We start from the raw sequence: 25,349 nt of genomic DNA on the forward strand, positions 1-25,349 counted from the left end.
CTTCTTCTTCTTCTCCACACAGTCAGTCCGCCAGAAAATCACGCCTCCGCAATTGCCCCACTCGCCTTGCCCGTATCCACAGTCACGGAGCCGAGGCACACAAACCGTCACCCGCAAAGCCCCCCACCTCAAGTTGCTGCCTCCCCTCGCCCACCTCCACAGGCCACGACTTTACAACAACGGAAACACCGCCTGCAAAGATCAAAGATGGAGGAAAAAGCCGCGGCTACCATTTCCTCCCTCACCTCACCCACCTCCACAACCAGAACACCGAAAAACAAAGCTTACCCAAGTCCCGATTTCGGCTGCTTCCTCCGCCGCCTGCACAGAGCCACTCCACCACAAAAAAACATGCCAACCCACTTGGCACACTCACCTCGCACACATCCACAACCATGCCAGCCAAAAAGACAAATTTTACCCGACGCTGCCTCCCGACGAAACCTCCACCGCGTGCACAGAAACAAGCCTGCCCAAAAACGCACACCATGGCAACACCTTACCAGGCTACACCAGGGGTAGACAACCTAGCGCCCATGGCCGGATACGGCCCACTCGCCTTCTAAGTCTGGCGAACGGACGGTCTGGAAATCACCACGTTTTTAAATGACTACAATGTGCCCTTTTAAATAAAATGCATCTCTGGGTTTATTTATGGGGCCTCCCTGCTGTTTTTACATGAGTAGAAGGTGTACTTTTATTTAAAATGGATCTCTAAGTTCTTTATAGAACATAGGAATTCATTTATATTTTTCAGAAAACATACCCCGTCCCAAGGACATAGGAATTCATTTATATTTTTTCCAAAACATATCTCGTCCCACCACAAACACCTCCAAACTGCACAAAGACTACACATCAAAACAACTACACATCAAAACACACTGCAGACACCCTACACTTCAACAAAATAAGGTATAAAAACCATACATTTCCTCTTTTCCACTATACTTCCTTTTCCAATCCACATTATTAGCCACAGCAATGCGTGGCCGGGTCAGCTAGTTGTATCTATATTGTAAGCCTACTAACACAAGTTCTCAGGGAGGACTCCAAATAAAAAAATGAATATTGATGGTAATCACTGCTAAAAGCCAATTTAAGAAGGAAAGAAACCTCTTAGCACTTACCACGGTATCTGAGAGCAGCTTATAAGGCATGTCGTCGCTCCCCAGTTGTCTTTCTTTAGATGGCAAATCTTGTCTCCTAAGTAGACTCTGGAGGTTTTTGTTGTTTATTTGATAAATCAGGTGCTCAAAATTAGCTGAGTCTTTCAAATGCTCAATTCCATAGCTGACATTCTCAAACTGCAACAGCCCTCTGGAAAAAATAGAAAGTACTAGCCAAGGTTCAAGGAGACTATAGGAAAAGTGAGCTTAGAGGTAACGGGACCCCTGACCGTTAGGTCTAGTCGCAGACGGCTCTGGGGTTCCGGCGCTCATCTCACTCTATAGGCTGAGGGAGCCAGCATACAGCTTCTGGGTCATGTGGCCAGCATGACTAAGCCATTTCTGTCAAACTAGAGCAATGCACAGAAATGCTGTTTACCTTCCTGCCGGAGCGGTACCTATTTATCTACTTGCACTTTGACGTGCTTTCGAACAGCTAGGTTGGCAGGAGCAGGGACTGAGCAACGGGAGCTCACCCCATTGCGGGGATTCGAACTGCCGACCTTCTGATCAGCAAGCCCTAGGCTCTGTGGTTTAGACCACAGTGCCACCCGTGTCCCTCAAATTAACCTCAAACTTGTTGTGGGATGCAAGAATGTCTTTCATTATTCCCTTTTCGCTCTGAGCACATGATACCCCACCTCACTTGCAGTGGCTTCCTAATCACTCCCAGAGTCAAAACAAGCTCCCATTCCTTATCTTGCACCTCACCTCCACTTCTCGGTGCTCATGCCCCAAGAAAATCCCACCCATGACTTTTGTCTCACCTTGAACACATCCTGTTCCACCCTTTCTGGAACCTGTTCTGCCCTTTGATGTTGCTGACCCTCTCTCTTCCTTTGAAAACTAAGGGCTTAGCAACACTTATCTTTGGTCCCACTCTTTCAGGCAGAGGTCCGGGGCTCACACTTTAACGCTCCGCGTCAGAGCAGTTTGCCAGGAAAAAAACACTAGTTAAAGCTGAATAAGTGCAAACGTCCATTTGGGTTTTCCACTGATTGACATTTGCTCCAGTTGAGCTTTAAAGAGTGTGTTTTCACAGAGAATGCTCTAGAGCAGGCTTCCTCAAACTTGGCCCTCCATATGTTTTGAGACTACAATTCCCATCCCACTGGTCCTGCTAGCTAGGGATCATGGGAGATGTAGGACAAAAACATAGGGCCAAGTTTGAGGAAGCCTGCTCCAGAGCTGGAAACAGGTGCTCAGACACAGAGCTTTAAATTGTGGGCTGTGCCAAGAAAGAGCGGAGGAAAGATAAGTGTGGATAAGCCCTAAATTATTCCAAGAAGACATTATAGAGAACGAAAAGGCTGGCATAAGGGCTGCCGATTTTCCCTGGAGTCTGCTGGCCCTGTGTTTGGGCGCACAGTATCTTAGGGTGCTGGCCATCTCCTCTGGATGCTCATAAAGGGACAGGGGTATTGAGCTGTCTACTGGAATGCTTAAGCAGGGCCTCCACTTATGCTCAACCTGCATGTTTGTAAATAAGCTCAAATATTACAAAACACAAGTAAGTCTCCAGTGATTTCCTTCCAAAGGAGACCAAACCACAATGATGGGGATGGGAGAGGCAGGACATATACTGCATGTACTTTTGTGAAACATCTGGTGCCTGGATTATGCCAGAGACAGGTTGCTGCTAGGCTTGATGGATAATTGACTTAGGCTGTTGAAATCTCTTACCTGAGCCCATAACAGGTGCTGAGTATCGCAACAGAGTTTGGGAACCCTTGTATGTATCCTTGATAGAAGCATTCACTCTAAAGTTATTTTTTAAAATTAGAGAAAAGCAACTGATGCATCATTTACACGATTGAAATTCTCTATTAACTAGCCTTACCTCCCGTTTTTAACCCTCACCGTCCTGCCCACAGTTTCAGTTCCCTCAGAATTGTGCTTCTAACCATCTTCCATCCATTCAGGTCAATGTGCCAATGACAGCTTGTCTTAGAAAGAGAGAGCCTAGCCACAGTTATTTGTGCTGTTCATGGGAATCATTATTATCTATCAAATGTGTACACTCCATCCGAGGATCACAGGGCAGTTTTCAATGTAAAAATACAAAAATAGATATTGTAGTAACAAGCAAAAGCAATAACCACCACCCACCACCCACAGTTTAAAAGGTCATAGATTGTTCAATCAGCCAAAGGCCTGGGAGAAGAGGAATATGTTCTTGCCTGGCACCTAAAGATATATAACAAAGGTGCCAGGTGAGCCTCCCTAGGAGAGCATTCCATAAGCAGGGAGCCACCCCAGCCATTCTCATGTTGCGGACCTCTACATAAAGACAAAGGACCCCTGGATGGCAACTATGGGATGTGGCACTCATCTTGCTTTAGGCCGAGGGATCCGGCGTTTGTCTGCAGGCAGCTTTCTGGGTCATGTGGCCAGCATGACTAAACCGCAACTGGCACAACAGAAACACCGTGATGGAAGCCAGAGCACACAGAAATACCATTTACTTTCCTGCCACAGTGGTACCTATGTATCTACTTGCACTGGTGTGCTTACGAACGGCTAAGTTGGCAGAAGCTTGGTCAGAGCAGTGGGAGCTCACCCTGTTGTGGGGATTTGAACCACCAACCTTCCGATCGGCAAGCCCAAGAGGCTCAGTGGTTTAGACCACAGCACCACCTGTGTCCCTTACTTTACCTTTACCTGCTGAATTCTGCACCTGCTGAAGATTCTGAACCATCTTCAGAGGCAACCCCACATATAACGGGTTGCAATAATCTAAGCTAAAGGTTACCAGAGCATAGTTTGCAGAAGTTAGGCTATGCCTGTCCAGATAGGGGTGCTTGAGCCTTAAGTGGCAGCAATGAATCCAGAAGCACCCCCAAGCTGTGTACTAACTCCTTCAGATATCTTTCTGTGAGTCCCTGGGCTATTTGAGGCAAGGTGTGGGAGACAACTGGGGTGTGTGGGGTGTTCTGCTGTAAAACCCCTCCTTTGTAAATAGCTCACCAGAGAAGCTTCCCCATCACCTCCTTAAAAATGCCATATGCATTTTTTTTTTACTTGCCCCCAGGCTTTTTGCAATGTTTAGACTGAAGGGTTTATCTGATCTCAAAATGCCCTTTCCCCACAATCTTATTCTGTGGTGAAGTTAAATCTTTACTGTTACATGCCACCCCAATCTCCATGAGCAGTGTGATATTCCAGGGGTTGCAGGCACGCTGTAACCCAGGGTCTGTGTTTCCTTTTGGGAATGAGTTACAGTGGAGAATGGGGTGTCTTTATGATATATGGTTTATTTACACATACATACCTCCCGATTCTAGATGGGTGGGAATCCCAGCATTACACCCCAAGAGGATCTCTTGCGTCTGAGATTTTAAAGAGACCTCAGCCATAGCTCTGAATATCTCCCTTCTGCTTGCCGCTTCCAGACTGGAGAGGATTTTCCTCCGCACTCACTTTGTGCTCTGGCATCTCTCCAGCCGCTACCCGCCGCCTTCAAGTTTGCAAAACCAACACTTTCTTTGTTGGCTTACTTCAGGCCCAAGGTAATTCTGAAATTTATTCTGCCCATCTCTGGCATTGTCTTTGCTAACTACACCGGTGCCCTTTGCAGCTGGCACAGCCTCTGCTTTGCAGTCTTTGTTTCTTATTGACTTATCTGCCAGGGAATTCTCCATGGGGAGAGGACAGGGTTAGCCTGTATTTTACACTGCTTTTTTGGGGGTGGGGCAGAATCTTGCATGCAGGAATTTAGGAGAGTCATGGTACCCCACACACCCATAACAATATTGTATTGCCTCAAAATTCTGTACACTGCTTTGGGAGGTGATATATCTGACAAGTGGGTGTACAAACACGTAAAATCCATCAATAAATGTCTGAGACACAATTAAGAACCTTTACCTGAATATGTGGGGAACTGGGATTAACAAAGCCTCCTCGGTTGTATGTATAAACCCAAAAGTCATTGGGCAAAAATGTTCTGTGAAGAAAACAACAAAATGATATTTATGTTGGCATTGCAAAAAGAATCCCTGACTGCTCTCTGGGAAAAGTCTCATAGGGTTGGGTTGAAGAGGTAACTAATGAAGATCCCCTAGGACGCTGCACTTTGTCTTTGTCAGCTAGCACGCTGAGAAACAGAAACAGGGGATGCTTCTGAAATTTGCTGGCAGTGCTAAGTGGAGAGGTACAGCACTCATAAATACTAGTAGCAAACTGCATATCACAATGATGGAGGCAGAGCTCTTTACTGCAGTGCTTCCCATAGGTGAGGCCCAGATCACCATGGGAGATTGTGGGCTCTCTCTCATTGGGGGGTTTCTAAGCAGAGGGTGAATGGCCCTCTGTCATGGATGCTTTAGCTGAGATCCCTGCACTGCAGGGGGTTGGACTAGATGACCCAAGGGTCCCATCCAATTCCATGATTCTATAATCACAGAGTGTCAGGGAATGGAGGGAAGGTTGTTCTCACCACAATGTTGTGTCCCTTTGAAGTGGTTTGCTTTTCCTCCCACTGGATTGAATGGAAACCATTAATTTCCATAGAAGAAATCCAAGGGTTGTTCTCAAGAGACACCATAGGGGGTGTTGAACTAAATATTTTATTTACTTTTGATGTCCTTGGAAATTAATAAGCAATGTAGTCTGAGTGTTATTTCTTTATTGCTATTATTATATTTGTTTTATGCGAAACCAATAAAACATGTATTATTGTTTTTAAGGAAAAAGAAAGAATCAACGTAGTTGGTGTCAACATAGCCCTCTCCTGACTTCCGTTTCCAGGTCACACTAAAGCATAACAGTATGTTGAAATTGTGGAATGACATTTTGGAAGCTGGCATTTAAAGACAGAAATAGGAATAACAGCATAAATTATAATCCAGGCTGGCTCCAGAATTTGGGGGGAGGGCCAGAATCTCACATGAACTTTAGGCCTTTCTCTCAGTACCCCTTACTGCCTAGTGGTGATTGCAGCCTTATCAGTTTCCCTCTCTAAGGAGGCTTGTCACATGTCGTCTCTCTCTTCTTTTTCAGTGCCACAGGCCTTTTAGATTCATCCATTTTAATCATTGCTGTAATTTTTTCCACCATGCTGTTTTCTTGGGAAGTTGCATTGTTATGTATGTGTTGTCTTTTTTATTGTGTTGTTACTACTACTATACTACTACTACCGGTACTACTACTGGGCTCCTTTGATCCCTTGTAAGTCATTCTGGGAGCTTTCTGCTGAACAGTTTGGGTAAGATGCTTCCTAAGAAATAAACACATAAATCTTTTGTGGGGCGCTTTTGTCTAGAGCAGGCATAAACTGAGAATTATCATACTGCTTCTGACCTTCTGGACAGTTCTGAGCAAAATAAGACCAGTGGCTCTGTTGAGGTAGTAGTGGACTAGAAAAGGCCCAATCCGATCACCTTCTGGAGCTAGCCATTATGGACTCCTGAAATCAGGTGCAGATTAGTAAGTGGCCTGGGTCACTGGTCACACTAAGACAAGCCATGGTTCTCCATGGTTTCAGACGGGGTCTCTGCCTAGAGACACTGGAGACTGAACTTGGGACCTTCTCCATGCACAGCACATGCTCCGGCACTGAGCTACAGCCTTCCCATAAGCCAAAGGCTTAAGACTAAGGAGTCACTTACTGTTGCTTCAGGTGAATTGTGTACGTCTTCTTTTTTATTGTAATAACGTAAGTCTGTGTGCTCTGGACAATTCAAAACAAAACAAAAAAATCAATCAGAAGGGTATGTTGAAACAGTATTTTTACAAATGAAATGAACAGTCTCTATTGAAATGGATTTGATGATGGCAGAAAAGCTATGGCAGCGATTGGCTGAGCCTCTTTATCTCAGGAGGACTGCCTGAGAAGTGCCTGCAGGGCCCTGCCTGGTCTCTTTCCACCTGGCTTGGGGCAGTGCCTGAAGGGCTCTGAAGGACTGCTGCTGTTGCTTCTGCCCCACAATTGGCTGAGCCAGGGCTATCGGCTGTCTGGTTCCAAAGTACCCTCTCCGATTGCATGAAGCCAGACGGTCCTGTGGTTCCCCCCGGAGCTGAGGGCGATGAAACAATCGCTGAGACGGCTAGAGCGCCGGTGGCAGAGAACTCATTTTGAAAAACAATTTACAGCACAACCCTCACTATATCTACTCAAAAGCAAATCCAATTCATTCAATGGCACTAACTTGAAAGTAAGTGGGGTTAGGATTTCAGCCTTGCTCAACTAAATGATGTTTCTTGGGGCCCAGAGAAGCCAATGGGGGGAGATTTGACAGGAAGGAAATGAAACTCCCCATTTTCTGTGGCTTCAACTCAGTTGCATACAAGTATCATTGTCCCAAGTACAAGGGTTACCGTTTTCTAAATCCACTCACAATGAGTCGGTAACAGCAAAGTGGGAAAAGAATCCCACAGTGCAATCTCCTGAAGTCTACCAGACCCAACAAAAAAATCTGAAAAGGAATAGTTGCATTCAAATCACAACAACCACCAGCCAACTCAGAATGAAAATGTGTGGTCAGTACTTATTTGCTAAATAAACACAACGGCCCTGACTACAGCTTTTCAAATATCGTAACGTTACAGATTGTTCCAGTCACTTAAGGTGTTTGGACTTGTACTCCTTTCACTTCTGTATGCTGTTAATCAGTTGGGTGGAGAACATGGGGATAGATCGCTCTCACTTGCCAGAAACATTTGCAAGAGACCAACAACTGTTATGCTTTCTCTAAATGCATCAGCGAGCTTGGGAATCACTGTGCAAAATATCATCTACTGAGTAGATGTTCACTCCATAGCACAAACTTTTGAATAAGTATGTTTCTTAATTCCAAATACCTCATCTTCTCCTAGACCATCTTCAGTCATGTTGGATGGAATTTTCTTTGGAACTGTGATATCCAAAAAGGTTTTACGATCTGGAGAAGACAAAAATGCTAAGAAGTTAATCCCCATTTAAATTCTACAAGGCGCAAATGTCACAGCACCGTAAGACACCCAAGAATTACATCCAATCACATTCTGAATTTGCTGGGGAATGGCTGAATCCCAACTGAAAAAAGTGAGTCTGGAAACACCCTTAATGAAATGTGGCAGGTTACACCCACATCAAACTAGTCTGGAGAGCTCCTTAGATTATATTGCAGCCTGCTTGGGAGCAGGGGACTGTCAGGAATGCTTTGATGGTGTTTCCTGCTTGGCAGGGGGTTGGACTGGATGGCCCTTGTGGTCTCTTCCAACTCTTTGATTCTATGATTCTCTAAGAAATTCTATTTACATTGACGTCATATAAGTTAGGATTGCTAACCGAATAAAGACGCAGGAAAGACAAACCCTTGTGCATTTATCAGTACCTTTCTTTTTTCTTTATTTATTAAATCCTTACAACATATAATGACATTGTACACATGTAAAAAAAAATCTCACCCTAACCCAGAAGCCAATACATCCAAAATAACATCCAAATAACACAATAAGTTTTTATCCCAGACTACCATTTGTATAGAAAGCAATAAACAGTTCGTTAACCAAAAAGTTTTAGACTGTTTTTATTTCTAGCCATATGCATAACAAAGCATATACCAATCTGTTACAAGAGTATTTATGTTTCAAACCTTATGCCAATTTTATTCATGAGCTGATTTTCCCACAAGTGGCATTTGCAATATTTTATTGTACTAATTTGTCAGAGATGCACCCTACAACTTCTTCTAGTATCTCATTATGAGCCACTATTAAAAGAGAACTTAGAGGTTTGAGCCGTATATTAATATCATCGCCCGTGAGAAGACTGAGCAGCATCAGCGCTGGACATTTTGAGATATATTTTGACAAATACCCGGTACTTTCCTCCCAGAACTTTCCCACCACCACCAATATACGTTGATATGAGCCTAACTTCCCGCAACAGTTTGGTGAGCAGGAGGAACGAAAATGGGCTGATTGTATTGGTGTGAGATACCATTTTTGCACTATTTTAAGTGCTACTTCTCCCTTAAGGGAGAAGGGCCCTGGGCCAGGGGTAGGTTCAATCCCTGACATTCCCAGGTAGGATTGGGAGAGATTCTTGCCTGGAATCCTGAAGAGCTGCTGCCAGTCAGTGTGGACAATACTGAGCTAGATGGACCAATGGTTTGACTCGGTTAAGGCAGCTTCCTAGGTTCCTATGTTTCAAGGCAGAGACAGATTTTAAAGGACATTTCCTCCACACTGAGGTCGACACCTCTTCCTAGATAGTACTCTGACAACTGGATACCCACATCTGCCCTAAACCATCTGCTGCACTCTCTATTAGGATGTGTATGTGTTCCGTGTGGGGATTCCCTCAGAGATCGGCACTGGCCAAGGTAAAACCCTTAACAAATAGGGACCCGTTTACCTGCAAGACCTGCCCCACTTGTGCCCAGGGGGCCGCTTTGACAGGTTGGTGCCACGTGTTGCTCAGCGCACTGATCCTTTCCTGTGGCAGCACCTGCCCTTGGGAACTCCCTGCCTCTTGAGACCAAGCAGGCGCCTGCACAAAGCGTTCCTGCTCAGAGACGCTTAGAAAGCTGAGGCAACCCGTTTTAGTATTTTAACTTTTGTATGTTTCAAAGCACTGGGGTGGTGGTTTCTTCTCAGCGTTGTTATCTTTTTTGTAAACCGCGCTGAGGGTTTTTAAACAGCCAGGCAGCAGTGCTCATTTTATGACAGACAGGTAGATAGGTGCTCAGGCCTCTCTCTCTCAACCTGTGGGTCCCCCAGGTGTTTCTGGACTACAACTCCCATCATCCCCTAGCTAGCAGGCCCCCCCGAGGGCAGGGATGATGGAAGTTGTAGTCCAACAGCGCCTGGAGGCCACAACTTGGGCTTGTGCCACAAATAAAAGCTCGTCAGTCCGGGTCCCTAAACGGGGCACGCGCGCGTGAGGGAGCCCGCCCTCACTCACCGAGGCCGGCGACGAAGAGGAGCAGCGCCGCCGCCGCCAACAGCTTCATGGCGACGCGGCTGCCCAGCGCCTCCTCCGCTTCGCTCTGTGCCCGCCCGCCCGCCCCGCTCTAACGGTCCCGCCTGGAACCGAGACCCGCGCGGCGGCTGCCGAGCTTCACGCGCGCCCCAAGAGGGCCGCCCGGCCGCCCTCCTTTGCCGTGGGGGGCGGCGAGGCTCCTTGGCGAGGAGGGCCAGGGATCCTCCGGGTCAGAGGGCGAAGCGACGACGGGGCCCAGCTGGCCTTTTGACATTATTTCTTCCCCTCGCCCGCTCACACACGCACGCGCACACGTGTCTTCTCTGCCGCCAACCCCCCAACCTGCAAGAATGCGGCCCGTGCCAAAAGAGACCAGGTGACCACCCGACGCGCGTCTTCTTCCTTTACTCGAGTTCCGTGTGGGGTTGACTCCCGTGCCCATAAAGGGCAGCTAAATAGTGGTACTAAAGTATTTTATTGGTGTGTAAACCACCCCAAGAACTTTTGTCATTGCACGCAGGCCCAAACAGAGGGGGGTGGGGGTGTCATATGGGTCACTTGGCCCCGGCCTCCGATTCCAAAGGGGGGCCTTGGTCAGCATATTCACTATTGTATATGAAAATGTGAAAATTATTTATATATTTACTTATTTATAAGATTTCGGAGATCCCCAGAGTAAAAAAAAAAGTGGGGGGGGGCACATTATCTACCTGGCCCTGGCCTCTGCCTGGCTCTGCAAGGGCCTGATTGCACGTCGTATGAATATTTTTAATAAAACCAACTCGGAGCAGCACGCCGACTGAGGGAAGCATCACGCACACATAGCAGATAGCCAAACAAGCAGAAGTCAAGGGAATAAACAACTACCTGACATTCAGAAAATACCTGAAGGCAGCCCTGTTTTTAAACTGTGATATTTTAAATGTATTTTAATGTTTGGTGGAAGCCGCCCAGAGTGGCTGGGGAGACCCAGCCAGATGGGCGGGGTACAAATAATAAATTATTATAATTATTATTATACAGGTGAAACTCGAAAAATTAGAATATCGTGGAAAAGTCCATTTATGTAAGCAATAGTTTTCATTAGCTACTGGAGTTTAATATATGAGATAGACTCATGACATGCAAAGCGAAATATGTCAAGCCTTTATTTGTTATAATTGTGATGATTATGGCGTACAGCTGATGAAAACCCCAAAGTTGAAATTGTTAATTTGGGGTTCTCGTCAGCTGTATGCCATAATCATCACAATTATAACAAATAAAGGCTTGACATATCTCGCTTTGCATGTCATGAGTCTATCTCATATATTAGTTTCACCTTTTAAGTTAAATTCCACGATATTCTAATTTTTCGAGTTTCACCTGTACAGTACTGTATTCCCATTTAGACCAAATAGATACATTCCTATTGGGGAAGACGACAACGGGGCCCTCCTGGTGCCCAGTGCTGAAGAGCAACGTCCAGACTCCAGACCTCTACTTGGGCTTCTTGCCGTTGTCTTTAAACCAGGCTGCACTGCAAAGCCTTTCACGTACTCCTCAGCAATGAAGCACACTCCCACATCCCCAATTTAAAATAAAGGTTTACTCAGCACACTTGAGTTCAGCTCCCCTGAGTAGGATTGTGTCAAAGAGCCAACCTATCCCATCCACCAGCAAATTTGTAGCTGGTTTCCAGACCAGAAGAGTAAAAACTGATTGGTAAGTTTTAGCAGTACTGTACAGTATACAGTTTTGCAATATCAGGGGGACCACAATAGTTCAAGTATTTTATTGTTGCAACTGCAGACATATATTTATATAAGAATATATGCAAACACAGTTAAAGACTTCTTCTTTTTGGGCAAGTATTAGGAAGAAATTTACCAAACAAGCATATGCTGAATATTTGCCACCACGTGGGAATTATTCTTAGCATAATTTAATAAAAGTGTTTCATTCTCTGAAGGTATTATAGCCGGCATGTTTTTGTAATGGTCCTTGCACATTATGAAATTCTATCATTCCATGAACAATATGCTATCCTGGCACCTCAGCTAATCTCAATCTACAGCTTCCCGTCTAAGAGAATCTCTTTAGCAGGCACATCTTTTAAAAATCTGGCTTAATCAATGGTGCAAAGATTGATGCAATTCAATCCAACAAGATTTAGCCAATGTAAACATCCTGACTGACACGAAAACCAAAATAAAAAAGAAAAAGTGAAGAAATATACGTACAGTATACTGAATTTTTCAGCAAGCTGCTAGGGTTTAAAGTGCTCATAACAGTTTCAATGGGCTTAAATAAAAAATGGATTTTGCACCAAGGCTGGTGCTCTCACACTAAAGATGTTGCAGCAAGTGTGGTGAGTTGAAGTGTGTGCAAAGTAGCTGAAAAGTGCAAACTGAGTTTGCAGGTTAATATGCACAGTCAGCAGTTATGATTACATTCCCCACAACAAACACACACATACACAGATATATGAGAAACATCAGCACTCTTGCACATACACACATACACATACACAGATATATGAGAAACATCAGCACTCTTGCATGGGTGTCTGAAGGCCACATTGGAAATACATCACTAGATGGAAGAGTTGCCACTAATTTGCATGTCATTAGCAGTATCTGCATAGCATCTTCCTGAGTCTGACAAATGCCAGACTAGAAGCAGCAGGATTGCTGGTGATGGTGGAAGAACCTGTGGCATCTCTGCAGTAGCCCACAGAGATGTTTTGGTAGACAGGTACCAAATACGTGTGAACCAACATACATTGAATCTGTGCTTTTGTCATCACATACTCAAGCATCGCTTTGTGATTTACTTAATGTTTTGTTTTTAATTTAAAAGCTAGAATACATGGACTCCAAGAAGTATCTGAAGAAGTGTATCTGAAGAAGTGTGCATGCACACGAAAGCTCATACCAAGAACAAACTCAGTTGGTCTCTAAGGTGCTACTGGAAAGAATTTTCTATTTTGTTTTAATAATGTTATGTCTGTCTTCACTCAATGTTTTAATCTCTATAAAAACAGCCTGGGAGGGGGAACCGACATACCATGTAAGATTAAATATTACCCTAAAAGGGGGGGAGGTACAGTTAACACCCAGAAAGTGACCCACTTCTCCAGCAGTGTACAGTAGTAGCCCAACCGCAGCAAAGAGAGTTTTCACAGGCCCAGTGGTTTCAGTTCCTGGAGCTTTGGTAGAGGTATTTGCTTGGTGAGTTTACATTCCTTGGTATTGCATTTTGTTCCGTTTCTTATCCAGTGCTGGGGGGAAACAAAAGGTTTCAAGGGCCACTTTATGCAAGACAGGTGTGAACAAGGTGGGTTGTGAAGGACAAACCGGCAGTTTTATACGGGAGGCAGCGGTGCAGTGCAGAACGACGGGGAAAGCAAGTGGCAGTGGAGGAAACAGCTCTGTTACTTTCAAGGGGTCTACTCTGAGTAGAGCGAAGTGTAAGCAAAGGTTATTTTTAATATATAAAATTCACCAGTGAGGATTCTGTTAAGTGGCATGAGTTGATGGTACCCAGAAATAGCCACACACTTCATTTACAGAGTCCTTCAGTAAAACACAGCAAGATTTACAGCGTGGTGGCTAAACACTTGTGCAGGGAAAGGGGGTTAATTCCAGTCCGGAACTCTGAAAACCCACTGCAGCCATTGCATGTTTATTTTTATTTTTTAAAGTGTCTATACCAAATGATTGTAGTAGGACCTCTAAGCAGTTCACAAGATATATTAAAATGATCAGTAAAAAACAATTATGTGAATACAATTAAAATTAACAGTATTTTTTTAAACAACAACAGCAGGTCAATATCTTCATATCTAGATAGCCTTGCCTAAACAAAAAAATGTTTTAAGTAGGTGCCAAAAAGAGTACAGCAAACATGCCTGTCTGGTGTCAATGGTGTAGTTGCTGCCACACTAAAATACTGTTTTCTTACAACTGCGAAAGGAGTGTTCTGTGGCACCTGAAACAGACCAAGGCGATCCCACAAGTGAACTGGCCCTAAGCCATTAAGGGATAAAACTTGGAATAGATGGACCAGCTTCCTATATTCCCAAGTATTTTCTGTGTCGTTTTCCTCTACCTTGTTCTCACCCACTTCCCAAGGCTGGATCCTCTCCTGTGTTTTTCGAAAGCTCCCTTTCCTTCCATAACAGGACCAGGCCCCGTCTTGGAGTAAAATTACATCCCAGCTCAAGATTATGATTGTCCAAGCTGCTTCACATTATTTTGCCTAAAGGACAGCATCCTGCAATGTGACCCCCTCCGGATGTTTTCACCTGCAAGCCATGGTGACATCTCAAACACACCTGATGAGCAGGGGCCAATATCCGATGTCATCCTGACCCCACACTGAGATCATTAGGCTTCTCTCGTTAAAGCACTTGGCTTCCTTCTCCCAAAGAATCCTGGGGGCTGTAGCTTGTTAAGGAAGCTGGGGAGCATGTGCTTTAAAGGTATGGTGTGCACGAGGCCTTAGAACTGTTTTCATAGTAATGCCTTCCCCCAGAAAAACTGTAATTGTGGGGAGGGGCAGGCAGGGATTCCCCAACGGAAAATTCTCCAGATTCTCACTGTAGAACAATTCCCAATATTGAAGTAGAGGTGGGGGGTGGGAGCCACCATTTGGACTGGTATGTTTGTGTGTGTGTGTGTGTGTGTGTGTGTGTGTAGTCCAGCCCGCCACAAGGTCTGAGGGACAGTGAACCGGCCCTCTGCTGTAGAAGTTTGCTGACTCCTGTCCCAATAAGTAGTTTGTCAGGAGGAGCTCACTGATCCCTACTCAAGTTGTTGACTGTGTCTCCTGTCAAAGAACAATCTTCACCAGCTCTTCTTTTTTAATAGATGACCATGTCCACTCTGTGGCTCCTTGGTCTTTTCTTGGTTGCCTTGGCGAGGACCATGGTTGGGCCCACCAACTCTTGATTCCAGATGTAGGTTGGATTTTGCTTAGGCTGGAGGAGGCCTGGCACATGATAGAGTTGAGCCTAGGATTACTGGATCCGCCCCAAGACACAGGTCTATATGGATGACTATGCTTCTGTCAAAGAACAATCTTCATCTGCTCTTCTTTTTTAATAGATGACCATGTCCACTCTGTGGCTGCAGGGTCTGTTTCTCTTGGCCACTGTGAGCACCAATGCTGAGGGAAGAATGAAATGTGACCATTATTACCGAGAAGATTTGATGGGAATGGATGATAACCATCCACGCGCCACGTCCCAAAAGCATAAAGCTGATGAAGAACAACGTATTTCCAGAAAGAGATCTGTTTAAACACATATACTCATGCCGATTTAACTAACTGACTTTGCTTATGCACCAGGAAGCATCATATCTCCAGTATGGGCATTGAATTGTTTCGTAATAGGTCCCAGAGCTTAAGAAAGGAGCCGATCATCCTGAACACCAGGGATGGGAACTTGTGAGGAGTGAGTGAGCTCAGCTCCAAGCTGCGTCGGCTCACAGGAAATGACGCTCTGTTATTTTTTGCTGTGTATGTAGAACTGCTGTTTTCCCCAGTTCTCTCCATTGCTGTACCGAGAGACAGTCATGTCGGCTTCGTCTCCCGGAATCTGATTTATGCTTTGCTGTAATAAATCTGCTTTGCTGAAAGAGCAGGAGTCGGTTTTCAGTTTGTTACAGACTGCTTTCGCCAGACGTTTTTTGCAGGAGGCTTGCTTCCCGAAAGCTGCGTTTTTCCAACTCTGCTGAAGTGAAAGTGGAAAAATTATGGAAGAATGTATTAAAATTCATGGCCTGTACTTCATTTAAATGTTGGAAATGGAAAAAGGAGGAAAAGGGAAAGGCGGTTTGGATAGCTCAGTACAGTCCCAGCTAAAGAAGATTGGTAAATTAAGTTAATGGAATATGCTGAAATGGTTAAAATTTAGGAAATCTAGAAATTAAGATGACACCAATATAAAGAATTTGATTCTAATGTCTCAAGTTCCAGTCCAGTTTATGTATTATCTCAAAATCAGGTCTATTTAAATCAGACTTTGATTTCAATGAGCCAGAAAGATATTTTTATTGGATTTAAAAAGTGATGCAGAGTCTGTTACCCAGCTCACCCATTAGCTGGCTTTAACTCCAAAAGGGTATTCCACAAGATTTTCACTTGTATTAATTGTGACGGGGGTTAAAATAACACAGATAGGAGAAGACTTCCTTTTGATCTTCCCATTAATTGCCGAATTAACATAATTATAGGTTCTCTTTCTCACCTTTGTAGTCGGCCCGGAGACAGTTGGACTGTTAGCTCGAAACTGGCAGATTTCTGAGATTTTACAGATTTATTCTGAGGCACATAGCAGCATAAAACAAACTCCTGCTGCTCTCACAGTAAAACTCCCTCTCTGCACTTGATAACAGACCTAACTGAAAAACAACTGCCTGCTGTGGTTACATCCTAGGATTCCAGACTGCATTAACTCTTTCCCTAACACATATCCCCCAACCACATCTAGCCACTATCTACGACCGCCCGCCACTGCTCTTGCTACATAATCCTGTAAGCTGTTTGTGTTTGTTATCTGAAGGAACCCTTGATTTAGGATCAGGAGGTTGATTAAAAAAAAAACAACCCTCCATGGTTAGCAAAATAGGAAGCTGTCATTGGTCCATCTAACCTTAGCGCTGTCTGTAGCTCTCCAGGGTTTCAGGTGTTGGAGATGCCAGGGACTAATGTGCTCTGCCACTGAATTATGAATGGGAATGGGGGAGAAATAATGAGCAGTATCCAATTAAATCATTGTCTCAGTACAAGGATTCCTTCTTGTGCAGTGGGACTCCCCCTAAATATGTTCCTCCAACCCTTTGGAGCAGATTTGGGGAGGGTTTGGTATAGGTGCACGGGGGAAGGACTTTGATGTGCAAAAGGAAATCCTTTACACTTTCCGAATCTTAACAGTGCAGTTCTCCGGCCAGGTTATGTATGCCAAATGCATATACTAAGGTAACCAAATGCACAAAAATGCATATATTTCTGACAATAACATGCTGAAATGAATTATATTGGGGGAAATTGCTTGTAAAAATGGATATAGAATCATAGAATCATAGAGTTGGAAGAGAGCACAAGGGCCATCCAGTCCAACCCCCTGCCAAGCAGGAAACATATATTAGGCAAATACATACAAAAGTGTGTAGGTTAGGAGAAATTAGCACTAAAATGCTAATGGATTTTTTGGGGGGGGGGGGATTGCGAACCAGTGTGGAAATCTGCAGAAGTGAACACAAAATTTGGAAAATGAGAAACTGAAATTAATGGATTTGCTCATCCCTAGTGATGTCTGCAATTCTTCACAGTGGCAAAGTGGGAGAAGAGAACCTGGGGGCAGGGGAATGGTGGAAAGGAAGAACAGGGTTATATTTAACTTTTTTTGCTCCTTTTGTAAAGGCATGGCAAAATGATGGATGTGGAAAACTTCCTTCCGACTCCTTCAAAATCTCACTACATCTTCGACCTGTGCGATTTCTCCCAGGTCATCAGAGGAGTGTTGCTCTGCACCACATACCCAATTGCAGGTGTGAAAGCTACAGTTGCTTCTGTTTCATCAACAGGGGCACCATCATCACCACACAACTTTGCAAGGGGTCTGTGCTACGTAGAACTCGAATGCATACCACCCTATAGGTTTTAGTTTAGAAAAAAAAAGAAGGCAAGCAAGGGGGACGTGATGGAAGCATATAAATTATGCTCAGTTTGAAGAAAGTTGATATGGAAACATTTCTTCCCCTTTTGTAATATCAGTACTTGGGACCATCTAAGCTGAAAGGTGGGAGATTTAGGATAGATAAAGTGCATAGTTAAACTATGGTGTTTGTGGTGACAAGATGAAATGATGGCCGCCAACATGGATGGCTTTAAAAGGGAATTAGACAAATTCACAGAGGATAAGATTATTAGTGACTACTCGTTATGGTAGCTATATCACCTGTAGTTCCAGAGACAATATGGTCCTACATACCAGTTGCTGGAGATGATGAGTGGGAGACCGCTGTTGCGCTCATAAAACTCTTTGTGAGCTTTCCGAGACGTATCCGCATGGCCACGTTGGGAATGGATTCAGCCCAGCAGAAGCTCAATACGAAGCGAGCAGAACTCAAGAAAGTGATGGACCGCCTCCAGGAACTGAATGGTGAATTTGAAGAACTGAATAACCAGAAGGAAGACCTTGAGAACGACATTGATATATCCTTTCAAAAGTTGGACTGGGCTGAGAAACAGATCAGTGGCTTGGGAAGCAAGAAGGATAGTTGGACAGAAGCAACACACTTGCCAGGACATCGGCACACTGACCTCACCGGGGATGTCTTGTTATCTTCAGGGACAGTGGTATAGGAAGCCTTTACCATTGATTACCATACAGAAGAAATGGCTGGTTTTATGCAAGGAGGAGAAAGTCCCATGCTCTACTGATTTCAGCCTGAGTAGCAATTTAGTGGAACCAGTCAAGATCTGTGCCTGGCAGATTGCTGGGTTGCCAATTGATTCCTTTTCGATTGACAATGGCATCATTGTTTCCAACTCAACAAGGTGGGCTTTTACGATTGATCCTCAAGGAGAAGCCAACAAGTGGGTCAAAAATATGGAAAAGGGCAATAGTAGGCTTTCCGTTATCAAGTTGTCCGACACCAACTCTGTAAGGACTTTGGAGTCCAATGTTGTGGAATGCAAAATGATCTGCCAAACTTAATGAAGAAAAGTTTTCCGGTGAATGGAATCTGTTCACAGGTCTTGACCACGTGGTCATCTTCCGATGCCTGAGACCAGAGAAAATCATTCCAGCCACCCAGCTGTTCATTGCAGACAACATGGGGAAGATACATATCGAACCCCCAACATTTGATCTTTTTGGAAGTTGCCATGAATCCAACTGCTACGCACCTCTGATTTTTGTCATAGTTTCACAGAACTATGCCAGGAAATACACCATCACAATAGATCACATTTCAGGTAAGTAAAACAATTTCATTCCATGTTTAAGAGCTCCTGTATACTATGCAAAAATAAAACTTGGTTACCTACAGGAGACATTCCTTGCCATGGCTAGCAACTAGCACTGGATAGAACCTTCCTTCTGCAAGACCTAGGCCTTGTTTTAATGCACCATCTCTTCTCTCCTCCCTCCCAGCGGCGTAGGAAGCCTTTTCGCCACCCAGGGCGGTGGCATAGAGGCACCCCCCTGGGAGCGGGGCGTCACGGCGTGTGCTTCGTGATGCCATGATGCATCGGATGCACTGCGCATGCCCGGAATTTCCGGGCATGTGTAGTGGATCTGGCCGGTGCTGCTGTGAGCCGGCGAGCAAGCGACGGGTCGGGCAGCCCCACAAGCCACCGCTCGCTGGCCGGCTCATTGCGGGAGCAGCGGCTGGCGCTGCTGCGAGCTGGTGAGGGGGCGGCGGGTCGGGTAGCCCCACAACCCGCCGCTCGCTCACCGGCTCGCCACAGGAGCAGCAGTGCCGACCTGATGCATCCGAGCCGGCGCTGCTGCTCCTGCGGTGAGCCGACGAGCGAGCGGCGGCTCGTGGGGCTGCCCCGTCCAGATGGGGTGCCGGGCGGCGGGGGAGGGGCCGGGGAGTGTCACCCCCTCCCCTGGAACCCAGGGTGCAGCGCCCCCTACACCCCGCCCTTCCTATGCCACTGCTCCCTCCACCCAATTTAGGTGATGATACAGGAGCACAGTATGAATCAACTGCTTGAAGATGGAGCCTATGTGAAAGGGCTTTATTTGTAAGAGCCCCGCAGGGACAGGGAGACCATGCAGATTGGAGAGCCTTTCCCCCAAATCCTCTATGACTCCCTGCCCATCATTTGGGTGAAACCTGGCAAGGGTGCCAAAATTCTGCACAAGGGAATTAACCTGCGCACCGTATTCGAAACCAGTGCTGGGAGAGGCACCCTGTCCACCAATGGCCAGTCCACTAATTACATCCTCTCCATTGAGCTCACTTTTGATTTGCCCCAGGGGGTAGCTGCGCTTTGCCAGCTCATTACCTAAAGAATTGGTGTCACGTGCCTGCGCTTTCCAATAACAAAATAAAGAAGTCTCTGGCCCAGAAATGGAAGCAAGAAGAATTACCGACGATTGAAGAATGGCAGATGAAGTTATTGGACTACGCAGAATTAGATAAGATGACAGGAAGAATTCGAAACCGACAGGACCAGGAATTCCTGAAGGACTGGACTAAATTTGAGAAATATTTGAAAGACAATTGTAAACAACAAATTACGCAAGTAGGTTGACAAGAAGTTTTGTAAGGTTAATTTTAGGAAATATTACGGAGATAATTTTGGAAGGTAATAATTAAATATTTTGATGAAAAGTAATAGTGAAGTTGGAAATACAAGAAGAAATTAGGAAATTTGAAAACCTTGAGAAGGGGTTGATGGAAGTGAAAAATATGTATAATAGTTGAAAATTATTGGCTATTTAAAAGAATGCATGTAAAATTCAATAAAAATTATTATTATTTAAAAAAAAAGGAAAATAAAGAAGTCTGTGGCTACAACCACCGCCCCTTGGAAAATAAAGAAGCTGCCTGCAGGATATCAATTGGCAGGGAGTTCCAAAGTGTAGAGGCCACCACATTCAAATATCAGTTTCTTACAGATGCAGAATGGGTTTTATGTGGCTCCTGTAACAGTGCCAGTTCCACAGATCAGAGCAGTCGAAAAGGGCATGTAGGAGGGAAGACAGTCTCACAGACAAATCTGTAGTTTGTTATGGGTCTTGGGAACTGTAGCGCTGTGAGGGGTAAACTATAGTTCTCCAGGTTCTTCGGAGGAGGCCATGTGCAAGTGAGCAACGTTGCTTCAAGCCAGCATTATCCCACACTTTCTCGTGCCCTTTCTCATCTCTTATTGTAAAAAGTCCCTTCTTTTTCTGGGAGTGGGTTTGTTGTGCAAGGCCTCTCAATCGCCCTCGACTGCACAACCGAGATTTGCTGGGATGTGGCTGAACCCCACCCAAGACTAGCGCTGGTCTGGAGGTCCTCTTTGCCTTGCTCTTAGTTTGCTTTCCTCTCTTTGGGTTGAGCCGTTTTGGATTGAGAAAGGGGCCCTTCCTTTCCCTCCTTCTAACACCAACTCTCACATGCAGCCCGTTTGCTCTCTAGGTGGTTCAGGAAGGTGTTCCCAGAAAGAGGAAGTGGAAGGCACCCCTGCCAGGTCTCCCGCCGAACTCCTTGTCGTAGCATTTCATCCAACTTCGCTTCTGGCTGTCCCCAGTTCCTGCCATGGCTTTCATTTTCAGGTCAGGGTCATGGGTTTGAGCCCCTGCAAAGCAGAATGTTGAACTCCAGTCCCTTCTAGCTCTAGGATTCATTGATTCTGTGACTTCATAATCCACCCATTCTTGTGTAAGGTCTTCCTTGCCCTGTCCCTTCCCCTCTCTGCCCCAGGTGTTCATCTCCTTGTGGTTTTAGGCCCCATCTGCACCATACATTTAAAGCAATATCAAATCTGTTTACACAGTCATGACTCCCCCTCTAAAATCATGGGAACTGTAGTTTATTAAGGGTGCAGAGAGGTTAGTTCCTCTTCCTTGGGAACTCTGGAGCTTTCAGCTCTGTGAGGGGAATACAGCTATTAGATTTGGGGCATATATTGACTGATCATGAAGTTTATTTATTTATTTACAAAAAATTTATTGGTTTTCCACAAAAACAAAAACACAGAGACAATACAAAACACAAATATAATATACAACAATTACAAACAAACCTAAACATAAATAAATCTAAGCCGGAACACCAACATCCCTTTACTTGTTACAATTTTTTTTTTCTTGTTTCAAATCTTCTTGGAGTGACTTCCCCCGTTTTCTCTCCTTTGCTTTCAATGCTAATTTACTTTAATAACATCCATCTTTAAATTTAAAATCCATTATCATTATCCATTATCATTAACATAGCCAAATATACTTCTTTACATTTGATTAACCTTATTGATCATGAAGTTTATTTAAGTCTGCCACCTTCATTTTTATTATTTTAATTTTTGCTTTTTTTTGCTTTGTGTTGCTGTTTGATGGATTCGCGCACACACAAAAAACATTTTTTGTTTATTTGGTATGGGGCAGACAGCAGCATAGAAAGCAGTAGCATAGCTAAGGAACAACTTCAAGGGGGAAAGCTATTGCGTGTCGAGACCCCGCGGCCGCCCCCTCGAGGGTGAAATAAAACACAAAGACACTGGATATAAGGTTAATGTTATTGGGCAAAAATTTGGCCACAGCTTTATTTGTTACAGAATGTGAGCGGTATTGACTTAGGCATAGAGTGGACCTGACTATATCTGACTCCTGCCCACAGAGCAGGAAGTCAAGTAAGGGTAAACCACTGGTAGGGGGAGCTCCGTCGATTCAGACCAACTCGAGCTCCCCCTGGGTTCCCAAGGGGTCGCCGTCCCGGGCTTCGGACGAGATCCACACCCCCATATTCCTTTAACGGAATACCCTTAAGCTTGGAGAGGCAGGCAATGGCCAGCCTCCCCTCTCCCAACATGAGGTCACCCAATGCCTAGCCACAACACCTTTGAAAGTTGCTAAGCGGTAGGCAAAACCCTCCGGCTCGCACTTCTGCCTTTAAAGGGGGGTCCCGGCCACGCCCCCCGCCAGCCAATTGGCCGGCTGTTTGGTGACGCGGCCGGGAATCCTCCGGGCCGCGAGAGATGAAGTCCCCGCCCACACGGAAGTGAGAGGCCGACCACGCGGTCCACCGCAACTCCTCCCCACAGGTAAGTGGAGCGGATTTATTGTAGTCAGTTGGACAGGAGGAAATGACTGAATTGGATGTAGAAGAAAGAAGAGGGTGAGTCAAAGATGACACATGGGCTGCATGTCTGAATAATCGTATCTTGAGCAGCAAGGAAGACATGCCGAAGGTTGGAAAGACACATGGCAGGGTATCTACTTCCAGGGAAATTGTCTTTTGCCAAGGTTGAAAAACTTGGAACGAGGCCTGCTTGGTTTGCCAATTCTATAGGAAGGCTGCCTTTGACCAGGTTAGAATGTATCTCTGCCTAACCCACTGTTACCTACTTTGACAGGCAGCAACTCTCCAAATGGGGGCTTCTCTCTTATCACCTGCAGATTGACCCTGGGGACCTTCTGTATGCAAAGCTATGGTGAGCAATGGTGTTCCCCAAATATCAGAGGACATATGGACTTGCCTAAAAACAAAGGCTGATGGACTTGAGGGATAAGGCAATCAATGGCTGCTAGCCATGATGGCTGCGTTCTGCTCCACACTGCCAGAGGCAGTCTGCCACTCAATGCCAGCTGATGGGAATCACAAGTGCTATGCCAATAGCCTATTGCGCACAGATGAACTATGGAAGACACTGCAGATTCATTGGCTGATTCCTTGGCTCTAGTTTCATGAGAGGGAAAGAAAGGTTTGCCCATGTCCATTTTCTCCTCGTGATGCATAATTGTATCCCCTTCTATTATGTCCTTACTTTTTTGCTAAGGTAAAAGGTAAAGGTAAAGGTACCCCTGATCATTAGGTCCAGTCATGGACGACTCTGGGGTTGTGGCGCTCATCTCGCGTTACTGGCTGAGGGAGCCGGCGTACAGCTTCTGGGTCATGTGGCCAGCATGACTAAGCCGCTTCCGGCGAACCAGAGCAGCGCACGGAAACAAACGCCGTTTACCTTCCTGCCGGAGCGGTACCTAGTTATCTACTTGCACTTTGACGTGCTTTGGAACTGCTAGGTTGGCAGGAGCTGGGACCAAACAATGGGAGCTCACCCTGTCGTGGGGATTTGAACCGCCGACCTTCCGATCGGCAAGCCCTAGGCTCTGTGGTTTAGACCACAGTACCACCTGTGTTGTAACCTTTACTCATGAGAAAAAACATCAACAAGGGAGACAGTGCACTTAAGTGTGGGGGTGGGAGGCACGAAACATACAGTGTGGGGAAACCAGCCTTGCCCCTCCGAGGAGAGGGGAAACCGAGCAGCTTCTCCTTTTAGGTATGCACTTTCTTCTGGGCTTAACCTTCCAGACTTCTCCTGTGGCAGCTTTAATTAACCTGTTTTCTACTCGTGCAGGTTCTTTTCTCAAAGAAGCGCAAAATGCTTTGAAACGATTGCTACAAAGGGGATTGTTGGCGTAATAACCAGATTTTCAAAGAGCAGCAATTTCGAGATGCCCTGATCCAATTTCAAAAGTTGAAAAGGTGTATATTGTTGGGGCTCGGTTTTGTTGTTGCTCTTTTTTAAAACCAAGTTGCATTTTCCCAGGAGTCAACTGGTTTGGATGCTGTTCAATTCATGACTGTTGAAGAGAGACCCTTTCCTGATTGCCTGGGGCCATCTATTGAGCTGCTTGCAGAGCTGGGTGCTCCACCCCTGAGCTTTTGCCATAACCAGATAACTAGGCCACACTATCCCTTATTGCAACAGCTCATTTGCCTTACCAGTTTAAATCTGACTGGATCTAGATCAGTTATAATATTTTCAGTTAGCTAAGTTCCCACATCCATATCTATGTGTTTTGGGATTCATGCACCCTCCTCTTTCCCTCTAGTAAGTTTCTAGGTGATTAGAAATTGGCGAAGAACAATTAGAGAGCTATTCTGCATGCTTCAAAGTTTTATGAATATTAGTAAAACGTCCCTGGTGGAGCCAAAGCTAATTAGCATGATCATTCAATGTATGTAATGGTGGGGGCACATATCAAGGAGAAGATATGAAGTAGATGAACCAGGAAGTCTGTGAACTGCAGTCTCCTACCCAATAGGAGATCTGGAGGAGGGATATGCAGATTGGCGTAGGTCATCTAGTCCAACCAGGAATCTCAGCTAAAGCATTCATGACATATGGCCAATAAGAGACTTCTTATTTTTGCAAAGCCTTGTGCAGTATTCAGTTTTTTTCCATCTGAAAATGAGCTTCTCAGATTAGTGACATATACAGAAACACAATAAAACAAAATAAAAAGCAATTCCTGGTGTTTTGTCATTATGAGTTTATTTACTGATCGCAGCCGGATGCACGCAGTTCAAACTCTCCCAATAGATAGGGATATCCACTGCTCCCAAATCGGATTTCTAGGGAATTATAGTAGCTTATCAGTGCCCCCCAAACTCAGTTCTCATCTGTCTCTGCCTGACTCCAAATTGTAATGTTGTCTGATATTTTCCACATAGCACGTAGACCTATTCTGCCTCCTCCCGTCAGCCAAAATGTGGGGAAAGTCTCTGCCCATTTCGGAAGTTTTTCGGACAATTCGTTTCCATGGCAACGCATTT

The 25,349-nt window shown here is 45.2% G+C and overlaps 1 protein-coding gene across 1 annotated transcript in view; it reads right to left on the reverse strand.

Moving 5' to 3' along the window:
* Positions 1-10,136, reverse strand: part of LOC117049552 (disintegrin and metalloproteinase domain-containing protein 2-like) — a 42,549-nt gene extending 32,413 nt beyond the window's left edge. The window contains exons 1-6 of the mRNA XM_033154312.1: positions 10,060-10,136; positions 7,971-8,050; positions 6,779-6,840; positions 5,037-5,115; positions 2,853-2,929; positions 1,131-1,320 (exon numbers count right to left, since the gene is read on the reverse strand). Of these exons, the coding sequence (XP_033010203.1) occupies positions 1,131-1,320; positions 2,853-2,929; positions 5,037-5,115; positions 6,779-6,840; positions 7,971-8,050; positions 10,060-10,108 (537 nt within the window). The 5' untranslated portion in view covers positions 10,109-10,136. The remainder of the gene's footprint in view (positions 1-1,130; positions 1,321-2,852; positions 2,930-5,036; positions 5,116-6,778; positions 6,841-7,970; positions 8,051-10,059) is intronic.
* Positions 10,137-25,349: the final 15,213 nt, after the last annotated feature.

The sequence above is a fragment of the Lacerta agilis genome, chromosome 7, assembly GCF_009819535.1.
Source record: "Lacerta agilis isolate rLacAgi1 chromosome 7, rLacAgi1.pri, whole genome shotgun sequence".
In the NCBI taxonomy this organism is placed as follows: domain Eukaryota; kingdom Metazoa; phylum Chordata; class Lepidosauria; order Squamata; family Lacertidae; genus Lacerta; species Lacerta agilis.